The following is a 14,909-nucleotide window of genomic DNA, read 5'->3' as shown; positions in this document are numbered from 1 at the left end:
TTTCTGCCTCCTCCAGCATCCTGGAAGAGAAGAGGATACACGCAAACTGCAGGGCCATACAACGAATATAGAATTTTTGAAGGTCCGCAGGCTGTATGAAGGTCTTTACTCTGGAAACGATAGCATCCCTTATGGTGGTAGGATGTGTTGTATTTTATTGAATTGATGTTTACATATCTTAGCAACTGCTACTTGGCAACGGCAAGCTTCCACTACTGGAATCGAGCTTGTTGGAATCCAGGAGACGGTGGGCGGACGTTGTTGGAGAGACAGCTGCTGGGGGTTGCTCCTATAAACTACCTTCTAATAAGTATCCGGGTGGCATGTTACTCAAAAATGGCGACGAGGATGGGATACAGCTGAAGAAGGAAACGAATACTATTATCAACTTAGACAGAAGTTTAACATGAAGTTGGAGCAATTTTTATGGGTATTTTATGAGTATTTAAATGACTCTAATCCGAAGACCCGAAGACCTCTAGCAGTGAGTGAAGATTGCCTCATCTAAAGGAAATAAGCGGTTTCGGTGAATTTATGCAAGTAGAGAGATACATATATATTTACTTACATAGTAACCGTTCCATTGGAGAGCACGACTGAAGGAGTGCGCGAGCTGTGTAGAGCGCGAGTTGTGGAAGGCGCTAGCTGAGGAAGCATCATCTGAAGAGAACACGAGGTCTGGAGTGCGTTATTGGAATAGTGGCAGAACCGTGTCAGTCCTTTGTGTCTTCTAGCATCCTGCATGTAACACGTTTATCCGAAGTGACCTTGTGTTTTGAGGTCACGCAGACGTGCCGTCATCTTGGTTGGCATTTGTGACATTGTAAGTTGTAGCGCACAGCCGGCAGCAGCATTTTTGCCAACCACGTACTTGCAGAACGTGACAAGGAGTTCAGTTGATTCAGGAAAGTGAAGACAACGTTGACAGGCACACCGCCTGTCATTGGAAGCTCACAATTTCTGTGAGGTGTATTTAATAATACATTTATTTGAGCGCATCGAAGTCAGTGATACATTTAGTGGAGTGGATTGAAGCCATTGATGATAAACACACTGCCTATCAACTCAGGTAACATGACCTCTCAGGTTATTGCTCCACCTCCTACATTTAATCAAGAGCCCGGTTCTCCTTGCATGGCCTGGGAGGCTTCGAAAGAGTCTTTTACAACATATTTGGAAGCAATTGGAGGTGAAGATTACGTTCCCAATAGGAAATTGGCAATTTTAAAACACCATTTGGGGTGGAAGGAAGAAATGTGCTAAAAACACTTCCAAAACCGTCCTCTGTATCAAGAAATGACAATGCTGATTCTGATGATGAAGAGGATTCTTATGAAATAGCCTTAGCAATGTTGGAAGAAAACTATGGCAAGAAATTAAGCATTGTGGTAGAAAGGCACACATTTTTTTTCTCGCAAACAGCTACATGGGGAAAAGATTGAACAGTACGTCGCAGCCTTAAGAAGATTAGTAACCACGTGTCGGTTTAAAGATCTCAGAGATGAAATCATAAGAGATCAGATGATTAACGCTACTAATAACAAAAAAATTCAAGAAAAGTTGTTGGATCTAATTGACCCCACGTTAGATAAGGCCATAGGACTAGCCAAACATATTGAAAATACGTCTTTATATGTTAAAGAGTTGACAGGTGTTGAATCCAAAGTTGATTCCAATTCATCAAAAGTATGTAAAATAAGTGATTAAAACAAAAAAAGTAACGAAATTGATGAGGTCAAAGGTGATAAGAAAAAAATATAACTAGTATTAACAAGTTATGTTACAGATGTGGTAGTAACAGACATTCATCTGATGCTATTAATTGTCCTGCAGCAAAAAGCAGATGTTACAAATGCAAAAGAATAGGACATTTTTTGAGGGTTTGTAAAACGTCCAACACATTTCACTCAAAACCAGTCATTAAGGTTATTAATGAAGATGCTTCTTATGAATTAGATGAAAGTGACATTGAAGTATATATGATTGATGAAGTTGATGATATTGGCAATGGTGAAAACTACAACCCTCCTAAGTGTAACATTTGTATTGACGATAAGATCTTACCGATGTGGGCAGATTCTTGTTCTCCTTTCACCTTAATCAACAAACAGAATTGGATAGATTTGGGTTTGAAAAGACTTCAAGTTACTGATGTCAATCCTGTAGGATATTGTGGTCAGAGATTACCTGTTGTATGTTATTTTTTGTCAAAGATTAGGTTTCAAGATGGAGAAACAGTAGCTAAACTGTATGTTGTCGAAAAAGGGAAATCCTTACTGGGATGGAGAGAACAAAAAGCCTTGAATATCATTCTTAATCCTAATCATCCTATGCAAGTACTCTTAACTGAACCTCAAAATGATAAGGAATGGGTGTCAAAATTTCCTAATCTTTTTAAAGAAGAACTAGGATGTTTGAGGAAATTTAGACATCGTATCATACTTAAGGAAGGGGTTATACCGAAGGTACACAAAGTACGAAATGTGCCATTGGCGTTGAGGGAACCTCTCAAAAAAGAGTTAGATAGATTGTGCAAGGATGGTATCATAGAACCGATCGAAGCATCTGAATGGCTTAGTCCAATTGTTATTGCACACAAACCGAATGGCAGTATCCGCATGTGTGCGGACTTAAGAGATTTAAATGAATGCATTTGGGTTGACCGCCACCCTTTGCCCCCACATTAATGATATGCTAGCCACTGTTGACAATGGGAAATATTTTTCCACTCTAGATTTGTCAAGTGCATGTCATTAAATCTTGCTACAACCAGAATCTAAGCACTTAACGTCCTTCATTACTCCGGAAGGAGCTTTTCAATTTGTTCGTATGCCATTTGGACTGGCATCAGCTCCGGCAGTTTTTCAAAGAGTTATGCAAGGAATTTTGAAGGACATTTCTAATATTCTTGTGTTTCAGGATGATATTTTAGTGTGGGGAAAAGATAAGGTGGGGCACAATAACGTGTTAGGAATTGTGTTAAACAAATTAGAACTAGCTGGCCTAACCATTAGTTTAAAGAAATGCAAATTCTGCCAAACTGAAGTGTACTATCTTGATCACAACTCTAACTCAAGAGGGTATCAATCCTAGGTTTAAGTTGGTGGAAGATTTAGAAAAAGCGCCTGTTCCACAAAATAAGGATCAATTAAGGTCCTTCCTGGGACTTGCTGAATACTACTCAAGATTTATTTTTAATTTCTCTAATTGTGTATTTTCGCTTCGTGAATTGATGAAGAAAAAGGCAGCATATGAGTGGTCTGACAAGTGTCAATGTGCAGCTGAAGAAGTGAAAAAAGCGGAAGCTAGTGCTACTTCCTTAAAAGCTTTCAATGCTAGTGATAGGTGCATAATTGTAACAGATGCAAGTGGGTATGGTTTGGGTGCGGTACTTATGAAAATCCATGAGGGCAAAGAGAGCGATAGCCTTTGCATCACGGACACTTAAGGGTGCTGAAAGCACATATTCCAACATCGAATAATAAGCATTGGCATGTTGGTGAGGAGTGCAACATTTCCGGAATTATGTGTGGGGCACTAATTTTGAATTACACACATATCATAAAACCTTAGTTGACATATTCTCCTCTTCAGGTGCAGCTATGGCTACACCGCGCATTGCTAAGTGGATTTATCGCTTACAAGAATACAATTTTAGCATTAAGTATGCGCCTAGAGTGAGAAATGTGAATGCTGACTGTTTATCACGTCTTCCAGTTGAAAAAGGGGACAGTGGAGAATGTGACACAGAGGTTGAAGATTGGGTAGTAACCAAATTGAGCGATGTATGTCATGCCATAGAGGAGTCTGATTGGAAAAAAGAAATTTTGGATGAGGTTACCATGAAATAAATTGCTGACTGTCTTCCGATGAATGAAGGTTGGAAATCACATGATGATTTATTAAATTTATAAAGAAGTCTGGAGTGAATTATCCGTAGTGGATGGCATTTTGAGAAGGAATGATAAATTTGTAGTTCCCTTTTCCATGAGACAAAGATTGTTGCAATTGTTGCATGACGGCCATGGTGGCATGTCCGCCATGAAGAGAAAGGCCAGAGAAGACTTCTAGTGGCCTGGCATGGACAGGCAGATTGAAAGATTTGTTAGAGATTGTGTAGCATGTTCCCGTAGTGACAAGACACATGATATACAGGAAACTGCTATCCACCATGAAAATTGGCCTAAGCAAGCTTGGGAAAGATTAGCAATCGACGTTTGTGGCCCTTTCGAGATTCTAGGTGTTGGGTGTAAATTTGCCATTGTTCTAATGGACTATTTGTCTAAATGGCCAGAGGTGACTTTCGTGCGTGAAGTAAAAACTAACAATATAATTGAGGTTTGCGAAGAAATCTTTAGAAGAGAAGGTTGTCCTGCAAAAATGTTGACTGATAATGGACCCCAATTTATGTCTAACGAGTTTGGTGAATTTCTAAAAAAAATGGGGCATAAAACATTTAAAAACTCCAGTTTATCATCCAAGGGGAAATAGTCTTATAGAACGCTTTAACCGTGTCTTGGGTGAATGTGTTCAGATGGCTGTATATAATGAACTGGATTGGAAGTGTTTGGTAAAAAACAAAATTGTGGAATTACAGAACCACTCCACATTCAGTTACGGGCGAAACTCCTTTTCGTTTGCTCAAGGGCAGAGTTCCATGTTCCATTGCTGTGCCTGCATGGATGGGTAGATGGGGTAAAAAAATTCTATCAATGATAGTATCATCAGAACAAAAGTTGAAGATTATCAAAGTTCTTATGAGCGGAGACACAACGATAAGTTGTTCAAAAACCCCAAAATATTTGTATTTAGCATGTTTGTAAGAGTAAAGTTGGGGACTATTCAACACAAAGGAAGTTCTAGGTTGTCTGATCCAAAGAAGATTGTGTCTATTAATGGCGATTTCTTTAAGCTTTCAGATGGAAAGTGGTGGAATGCTAATCGTGTGGCCATATGCAATGAAACAGGAGGTGCGTGAGTGGTTAAAAGAAGATCAGGTCATTTCTAACTCAGTTGTGAACAATGAGTCTAAAGGGGTTCCGATCAGTGGAGTAAGTACAAATCTCAGTACTCTGAATAGAGAATCTAGCACTCGTGTCAAGAAACTGCCTAAGAAATTACATGATTACATTTGTGACCAGTTTCATAAAAATGTTTTCAGTTGTGAATTTGATATCACTTGTTATTTTTATTTGTATTCCTATTTTACTGGTTTGCTAAAGAAAGGGGATATGTTGTATTTGATTGAATTGGTGTTTACATATCTTAGCAACTGCTACTTGGCAACGGCAAGCTTCCACTACTGGAATCAAGCTTGTTGGAATCCAGGAGACGGTGGGCGGACGTTGTTGAAGAGACAGCTGCTGGCGGTTGTTCCTATTAACTACAATAAACTAACTTCTTACAAGTATCCGGGTGGTGTGTTACTCAAAAGGATGGTTCTTTTTCCCAATCAGATTCTTTCTTACTGTTGTTAAAAGTGAGTAAAATCTCATTTTCTTGTACCGCAAAGCTTTGGGATACTCAATCTTTAATGTGCTCTTCACCACCTCACAGTGTATTCCCTTATTTCTTCTTTGATGCCATGGATTCTCTAGATGTTTGTTGATTTACTTTCCTTTTTCCCTCTGTATGTTATTAGTCTCTTTTAGCTTGGTCTCTGAGAATTTTTTTATGTGCTACCTTGTACATCAAGATTCCGCAGCAGCCACAGCACGGAGACTACCCTACTCGCCGCCACCAACAACATCCACTCCCGCCTCGACCAGGGCGAAACAACAGGCCTCATCCTCCTGTACCTCTCAGCTGCCATTGACACCGTCTCCCAATGCACCCGAGCCACCAGACTCCACGACTCCGGCAATGCCCTCGACTGGATACGCGCATTTCTCACCGGTAGAACTCAGCGAGTCAGACTCCCGCCCTACCTCTCGAAACTAACAGAGACTAACTGTGGAGTGCCCCAGGGCTCCTCCCTCAACCACACCCTCTTCAATGTCTACATGGCCCCCCTCGCAACCATTATCAGAAACCATGGGCTCAACATAGTCTCCTACGCCGATGACACCCAGCTCATCCTATTCCTCACCAACCAACCCAACATCACCAAACTCAACTTCCAAGAAAGGATGAAAGCCGTCACCACCTGGATGGAGAACAGCTGCCTGAAACTCAACTCGGAGAAAACAGAAGTCCTCATTCTGGGCTCCGCACTCTCCGCATGGGATGACTCCTGGTGGCCCCCCACCCTCGGAAATTCCCCCACCCAGACAGAACACGCATGAAACCTCAGAATCATACTAGACTCATCGCTCACAATGAACTGCCAGATCAACGTCGCATCATCGACATGCTTCAACACCCTCCGCATGCTTCGAAAAGACATTCAGATGGATCCCATCCAAATCCAGAAACACTGTCACCCACGCCCTCATCAGTAGTAGACTGAACTACGGCAACACTCTCTATGCCGAAATCAACAAGAAACTCCTTCGCAAACTCCAGACCGTCCAGAATGCCGCAGCCAGACGGATTCTAGACATCCCCCGCCGGACACACATCACCCAACACCTCAGTGATCACCGCTGGTTCCCAGTCGAAAGAAGAATAACTTTCAAACTCCTCACTTACGTATACAAGGCTTTTCACATTACCAGACCAACCTGAGCAACAGACTCTCCTTCCATGCACCCAAAAGACACCTCTGATCAGCCGATCTCTCTCTGGCCACCGTCTCATGCATCTACAAGATCAGAACAAGAGGAAAATCCTTCTCCTACCTCGCAGCCAAGGTCTGGAACGACCTCCCCCTTCGGCAAGCCCCCTCACTGCCCCAGTTCAGGTAGGACCTCAAGACCTGGCTCTTGGGATTACCCCAGCACTCAATGGAGCCGCCCCCCAGCGCCATGAAACCCTCATGGGTGAGTAGTTGCGCTTTAGCAACCCCAAATGAAGTGCGACAGAGGAATTAAAGTATTTAGGCATACTTTTCTCTCAGGACAGGTTCAAAATATGCCATCTGAATGAACTATTGGCCCACTCTAAAGAAGGTACGCAACAATGTAGGAAGCTCCTGTTGTTATTTTAGAGCATTCTTAAAACTCCATTATGTGCCACAGAATACCCCATTCTCGGTAACCAGAGATTTTTTTTCTAGAAAACAAATGGGATTCTCTCAGCGATTGGGATCTGGGCACCCGGAATCTCCCATTAAGCCCTTTGTAGAAACATCTACATTGGAAGAATGGCTCTCCCCACATTTGCATTTACTGTTAGACATCAGTGTTGCTACTATGAATGAATAGACTTTTGCCACAAACTGACAAATGTGAGATCGGGTAGAAGACCTAGCTATACATGCAGCTGTGGTTATGCCAGTATGGAAGAGTATGGTAGATCATGGGCAGGCTTACTGGCTTATAACTTGGCTTCAGTTTGAGAGATCTTATACCACTGTATTTGCATTCTATATTTGTGACCTAACAGGTCTGTCCAGAAGTAAACATTCCCTGGGGAACAACAAGTATGAAATTGTTAAACCAGCTAAGATGTTAAGCATAAAGTGAGCGCTTCTAAATTCTTCACATTTTAGCAGCTCTGAAATGCCATACAGAAATACACCAATGTAAGTTTGCATCTTCCAGAATACTCCACCCTACAGTAAAATGCTAATGTAGCTTTTAATTAAGGGTGCAATCACAATGATCTAGAATGCGCTAATGAACAATTGCGAACACGGTTTGGTAAACCTTAAGGCCAGAAGAATAATGTGGGAATCAGCTACTAGAGAAGTCAAGCCACAAGAAGGCAGGGATATTAAAGGTATGATTATTAAACACAAACAATACAAATCATGAAATAAATTTACAAAAATAAGAAAGAAAAAAAAAAACCAAGGGGTGCATTCCATAGACTGGCTATTTACGCGATGGTGACTTTGTAAATTCCCCATGGCCTTCCATGCCATCCTGCGCCCTTCCCACCCGCAGCCACAGGCGTCAGCATGACATAATATTCCACGGTGTATTCACAAGGACTAACCGTGCCCTAACTCCGTCTGGGCGTAGGTACCGATAACATGCATTGAGGAGGCCAGTGGAAGCCATTTCTCTTGCTGCTCAGGGGTGCACTGATTTATTATGGAGGTGACAAACATGCCGGAATGTAGGTTAAAAGGCTCAGTGAGATTGCCGCGGCACATTCTAGGAAAGAGGGAGAGACTCAATCACTCAGGATGACAACTTAAGGTCAGAGATATAATACAGCTTTAAGCAGTTACCCGCTACTCCAGTGATACCAACTTATACAGCTTTTATGTTGAAGCTAAAATGGAAAAACCTGGAAAGGAGCACCCAATATTCTAGATCAGTCCACTTTAGAGGAATTTAGCAATGCATTGAAGTTGATCAACACAACCCTCGCAGCCACAACCTAAACATGGAAAAGATACCCCTTCTGTGTCAGGGTCTAAATGTGGGAAACTGAGTTTACACTTCCTAACATGCCAGTGCCCAAAAATGGTACAACACTCAGGCCTGAAAGTGGTACTACCACATTAAACAACATCAGGTTTACAATTGAGGATATGAGCAACTCAACATCCGAATATGCTAACTAAGGATAGAAGTACTTTTGAAGCCCAAGTGGTCTACATGACAAAAACTATTATAATTTCATAAGGTTACTCAGTTTTATTCTAGCAAGTCCTAGTGTAATTGCAGAGTTTAAGTGTTATCCGAGTTACCCACTATGCCTTCCGTCTGAAAATTACTCTATGCTTCCAGTTACCCAGAATGTAATGATCTGAGTGACGAGAGGCCTGAAAAAAAAGGGATCATGTCACAGAGCCATGCAGTCACAGCACTGGTTTCTGGTCACCCACTGGGTCAATTTTAACCCGAACATGTGGACCATAAATAATTCCACTCCTTGGCTCCCAGACACCTGCTACATGTACATTACAAGCCACTGCCTCAAAGCAAAGCCAGCTATAATACCACCTGAAAGTTCCTGGTTTGTTCCTCCATGTTAAATGGGGTGGAAGATAAAACATATCCCACCAGTCACTCATTGGAATTTGCTCCCCTTGGAGATCCAGTTGGTCCCCCACCTTGATGTCCTTAAGGCTGTAGATCAAGTCTTGGCTGTATTGATTTGGCTCTCAAAGCAGTTGAGTCCATTGCTAAGAGATGGTGTTGTGTGCGCAACAAGCGTAGCTAGTAAATGCCATTAATGGACATAGAAAACAATTCAGCCCCTACGGATTAAAACATATACTGCAAAACTGGAAATAATCAGGACACAAAATCCAAGTGAGATAGAGCTGTTTATTTAGAATTGGAAAGATGTATAGACAATCTATTTTGAAAGAAAACATTCATTTTTAATCATCCGAGTTATAGAGGATGAAAATTGAGGAACATTTTTCAAAACCGGACAAAAGGGTGCAGTGCAGTCTAGGAGACAGACGATGTGTGTAGTTCTAAAGGGCTCCTGGAATATTTATTTTAATGCCGCCTCCTTATTCCTCAATACCTTCCTTTGAGACATCAATAGGGCTATTTCGCCTGTGTACTGATGATTTCTAATACAAAGAAACCAATAGTACTAGGATGCGTTTTAGGCACTCACCCTCTCTCACCAGTAAAGCTTACGAGCACAAAACCAAAAGCTACATTTTCTCGCAACACTTTTGGGCACTACAGCTCCTGTATTAGCTTCACACTTGGTTTTTTAGCTGCTATTCCCCTAAATACACCCAATATCCACCTATAGACCACTTCTTGTCACCCATGGGCGTATCCAGGCACTGAGCCAGACTTGATCCAGTAGTGCCTGAAGGAAACCAAGGAGAGGGACTAACCGGATCTCCAAGGGGAGAAAAATCCAATGCGTGACTGGTGGGAGAAGGTTTATATAAAGAAAGAAACAGTAAACACTGATAGGCTGTTAGACCTGTCAGCCCTTTGGGTGGTCCCTCCTCATCATTAATTATTTTGTCCCACTTTTGCCTCAAACCCTGTTTGAATTTTTCCTTTTTGGGAACCACCAGACTTTTTAGTGTTGCTGCAGATTCAGGGAGCCATTTTACCTACCCCTGAAACTTCTGTCTGAGGGCTTGAAGCACAAAATGGTGGCCACCCGTTACATCACCAGCATCCACTGGAACCTACCAGCACCTTCCAGAACATTCCAGAACTCTGTGACAGTTGGAGGCGGTTTAGAATGTTGGGGAGTTAAGACAGAGTGTTGGCAGTTGGAGCTGGCAGTTGGCACCTGACTGGTGAAGAGAGAGCAGCACGACAGTGAAGGAGGAAGGAGTGAAGCAGCAGGGGTGGAAACTTGTGCCTGGAGTGGGGTCCATAAACCCACCCTTGATACTAGTCCCTACTGATGGATCCCAGCCTGTAGCCCTGTGTGGGAAGAAGCCAGAAGAACTCATCCTAAGGACCTGGACAGCAGGAGCAGGCCTTAGAAGCAGAAAGCAGCAAGATCCTGACCTGGAAGCTGGTTTCCCTGGAGTCCGGCGTCGAGTAGCCTAAGACCTGGAGCCCGAGGTGGAGAAGCGGCGCTGACTGAAGAAGCAGACGTCGTACCCGGAGCCGCCTTAGGTTGTGAGAGGGCGCCGACGGAGGTCGTGAGGAATACCAAAGGTCGAGGAGGAAGTTAACCGAGGTCGAGTGAGCGGCGTCATCGGAGGAGTGAAGTCCGCCCTCCGGAGTCGTCGGAGACCGAGGTGAAGTGTACCGGAGGTCGGGAGTGAGGATCGCACTCCGGAGTCGCCCGGAACCTGAGAGGAGGAGCACCGGAGGTCGGGGGTGAGGATCGCACCCCGGAGTCGCCGGAAGTCGACATCGAGGCCAGGCCGGCCGACGTCATCGAAGCCGAGAGCGCCATCGGACCGGAGCCGCCCGAAGTCGACATCGAGTAGAGACTGCCCGACACCGTCGAATCGGAGGTCGAAATCGAACCGAGGCCGCCGACATCGGACCGGAACCGCCTACCGGCGTCGTCTAGAACTGACATTGTGCCGAGGCCGCCGAGACCGAACCGGAACCGCCTCACGGCATCGACACGACTCCAGCGGCGTCGGAACATCAGAAAAAGGGCAGTAAGTGGAGTAGAGGGCGCCTAAGGCCCTGTGGAGACCTGAGAGACTGCTCTAAGGGGCTAGGGAGGTGCTGGAACCAACCTGACTGTGCCAGGGGTGAATTGGGACTAACCTAGAGAGGTTGTGTGGAGAGAGAAAGCCAGGGCACTGGAATTCCCCCCTTGATCTACCTCAGTTTAGGCCTCAGCCTTGTCCCAGCCAGGGAATAGAACCCCCCAAGCCTTCCACAACCCTACAAGCTGTGCCTGGGCCAAATCAGCCCCTAGGAATTGAAAAGTGATCTGATTACATGAGTGCTGCTGTATACTTTTAATTATTTATTGGGGGCACTGTATTTATTGTGTTTAACCTATTTATTGCTTCACTATATCTATTGGTCCACAGGACTTGTTGGTGTACAATATTTATTGGTTCAGTATTTATTGCCTCAGAATATTTAATTGCCTGTATTACCTGCACTTATATTTATGTCCCTTGTATTTATGATCATCCCTATTTATTGAATCTCCAGACAGTATTTATTTGACCTGCACTAGTTAAATTTGTATATTGTGATTGTCTTATTTATTTTTCCAATCAGCAACTAAGAGAAAAAGATAAAGAAGAATATTTTCATAATTTTTACGGTGTAGAGTCGTTTTTGGAACGGATGCACGCATGGTTATTGTATGGGTAGATTGTATGCTTAGCACGGTGCCTGTTCCCTGACCACTAGAGCCAAGCTACCACAGTGTGTTCGGGGAGTCCATCACCACCCTGCGGAGTGGGAGTGGGCTGTTTCCAACATAAATTGGTGTTCAGCGGTGGGATTGAGCTGTGCCTACGTATACTCAACAATAACTGTGGGTAGTCCATAGGCCTACACCGGGAGTTTTCTCAAAGCGGCCTTCCTAATTGTGGGTTTTTGTTTTTTCCAAATTTACTCTGGTGGTGGGAGGAGGTATTATTAAAGGTACCCCCCCTGCATTGTTACTGCACAAAACCTGTCCTCTAACCTGAGTGGGCAAGATGGAGTTTGTACTAGAAAATCTAGAAACGTACACTGTGGCCCAACTCAGGGAGTTTTGCCAGCGGGAGGGGGTGTACTGCCCCCCAGGAGCAAAGAAGGGTGCACTCCAAACCAGCTTAAGGGCTTGGGGGGAGGCACGACGGGAAAGCAAGGCTGAGGAGGAAGACAGGGATGGAGAGCCTGACACCGAGGGGGCTGAGATGTACCAACCTGAGGTGGGGAACCTGTCAGCAGGGCCCAGAACCATTTCTAGGAAGGGCAGCAGTGCCTCGAGCGGTGGCTTGTCTGAAGTGGAGTTAACAGACCGGAGGGAGAAAAGACAGCTCACATGGGACTTAGCAAGGCTGGAGAAGGAGAAGGAGGAGCAGAGGATGGCCCATGAATTACGACTGAAAGAAATAGATCTTCAGATCCTGAGAATCGGGGCACAACCTGTTCCTAATGGTGGCAGCCAAACCCAAGAGATCACCAGGGAACCTAAACCATACCTGCCAAAGGACATAGTAGCTAGCTATGGAGTGGGCGACGATATCGCCAAGTGGCTAGCGGCCTATGAGGTCTCGTTGAGGGCCCATGGGGTTCCAGAGAAGTACTGGGGAGGGGGATTGTACAAGTACATGCCTCCAGCTGGTAGGGATGCTTTATTGGCCCTCGAAGAGGATGAGCAGACCCACTACCCCACCATGAAACTGGCGCTCATCAGAAAGTTTGGACTAACACCTGAAAAGTACAGACAGAAGTTCAGGGGTAGTCACAAACTGGGCTCGCAGAATTGGGTGGACTTCCTGGACTATGCAAAGAAGGCACTGGAAGGTTGGATTCAGGGCAGTGAAGTGAGGAACTACGAGGGGCTGTTTGACCTAGTACTGAAGGAACACCTGCTCGAGAAATGTTTCCCTGAACTGCGGCAACACCTGGTGGATAGCAAGCTGACCAGTCCCCGGAAGCTTGCTGAGGAGGCGGACATTTGGGCTAGTACCCGGGTGTCCACAAGGGGGACTGGAGGGGATACTCAAAAGGCCGGACAGGCCGCCCCCCAGAAGAAAGAGAGAGGGGAAAAGAAAAAGGAGTTCTCCAAAGGCCCCCAAAATAACTTCCAAGGGAAGGGAACAGGATTCACCCCTAAGGCTAACCCGCCCAGAAACCCTAATCCTGGCCAGAGTCAGCAGCCAAGGGTTGTCCATTGCTATGAGTGCGGTGGCGTTGGACACTATAAAGGAGATCCGAAGTGCCAGAAACGACCACCCCCTCCCACTGGAGGAAAGACCCCCGGAGTAGCTAGTGCAGTGCTCGGGGAGGAGATGCCCTTAACTAAGGGAAGGGAGTGGGCGGGTGTCACTTTAGTGTCCCTGGGAGAACGGGAGATGGTTCCTAAGATCCAGGTGCCCGCAAATACCGCAAAGTATGGGCAATGGGTCACCATCAACGGCCAAAGAGGGGAGGCTCTGAGAGACACAGGAGCCAGTATGACTATGGTGCGTAGCCAACTGGTGTCTCCAGAGCAGGTGATTCCCGATGTACTCCACCCAGCCGCGATGGCTGACGGCAGAACAGGCCACTATCCCGTGGCCGAGGTTCCCTTTGAATGGGGGGGGGTTGCAGGTTCACTTCGAGTTGCCGTAAGCCCTGCCGTGCCAGTCGATTGTCTGCTGGGGAATGACATGGAGCACAACGCTTGGAAGGAGGTGGAATACCGGACTCACACCGAGATGCTGGGTACACCTGATTGGGCCTGTGTTAGCACAAGGTCCGCGACTACCCGAAGAGGGAGTTCGTTTCGGCTGGAGCCTGGAACAAAGGCCCAGCCAGCTGCCAGTCAAGGGAAGAACCGAGGACGGGAGGAGCCTGCCTCGGCGTCCCCACCCCGTAGGACGGATAGGCCACCGGAGGTGGTGGACCAGGAGTCTGCGGTGGGGGACGTTACCAACCTGGAGGACCTACCCACCCCGGCCGAGTGGCACGTGGAGGGAGGCCCGTCCAGGGAGGAATTCTGCCAGGGCCAGAGGGAGTGCCCTACCCTTGAGGGGCTGAGGCGGCAGGCCGAAGCCCAGGCAGCAGGGAACGTTGAAGGGAACTACAGTGTTTACTGGGAGGATGGCCTCCTCTACAGTGAACCCAAGGCACCCCTACACGGATCGTCACGAGCCTTGGTAGTCCCTCAACGTTATCGAGCCTTCCTTCTGGAGTTGGCTCACGAGATCCCATTGGCAGGACACCTGGGGCAAGACAAGACCTTCGCCCGTCTTGTCCCACACTTTTATTGGCCTCAAATGAAAGTGTCGTCCGATACCTACTGCCGGACATGTGTGTCTTGCCAAGCCAGTGGGAAAACAGGGGTGAAGCTGAAAGCTCCCCTGGAACCACTTCCTGTCGTTAGCACCCCCTTTGAAAGGGTGGGCATCGACATTGTGGGTCCATTAGATCCGCCGACTACAGCTGGTCACAGGTTTATCCTGGTTCTGGTGGATCATGCCACAAGGTACCCAGAGGCAATACCTCTGAGGACCATAACAGCACCTGTTGTGGCAAGGGCCCTGATGGGAATCTTTACCCGAGTGGGTTTTCCCAAGGAAGTTGTGTCCGACAGGGGGACCAACTTCATGTCAGCGTATATGCGGGCGATGTGGAAGGAGTGTGGAGTGACATACCGGTTCACCACTCCTTACCACCCCCAGACAAATGGTCTGGTGGAGAGGTTTAATAAAACCTTGAAGGGCATGATCAGAAGTCTGCCTGAAAGCCTGCGGAGGAAATGGGACGTCCTCCTACCCTGTTTACTTTTTTCCTACA

The 14,909-nt window shown here is 45.9% G+C and overlaps 1 protein-coding gene across 3 annotated transcripts in view; it reads right to left on the bottom strand.

Moving 5' to 3' along the window:
• Nucleotides 1-14,909, bottom strand: part of LOC146810058 (peroxisomal acyl-coenzyme A oxidase 1-like) — a 203,796-nt gene that overhangs the window by 83,393 nt on the left and 105,494 nt on the right. Inside the window, exon 3 of one of the 3 annotated variants that reach the window (XM_085616955.1) lies at nt 8,041-8,201. The exons of the other annotated variants lie outside the window; for them this stretch is intronic. Coding sequence (XP_085473081.1) covers nt 8,041-8,201 — 161 coding nt within the window. The remainder of the gene's footprint in view (nt 1-8,040; nt 8,202-14,909) is intronic. 3 annotated transcript variants of the gene reach the window in all.

This window comes from Triturus cristatus, chromosome 7, assembly GCF_964204655.1.
Source record: "Triturus cristatus chromosome 7, aTriCri1.1, whole genome shotgun sequence".
Lineage (NCBI taxonomy): Eukaryota > Metazoa > Chordata > Amphibia > Caudata > Salamandridae > Triturus > Triturus cristatus.
Note: the sequence above shows the minus strand (reverse complement) of the source record. Positions and strands in the feature narration are given on the sequence as shown.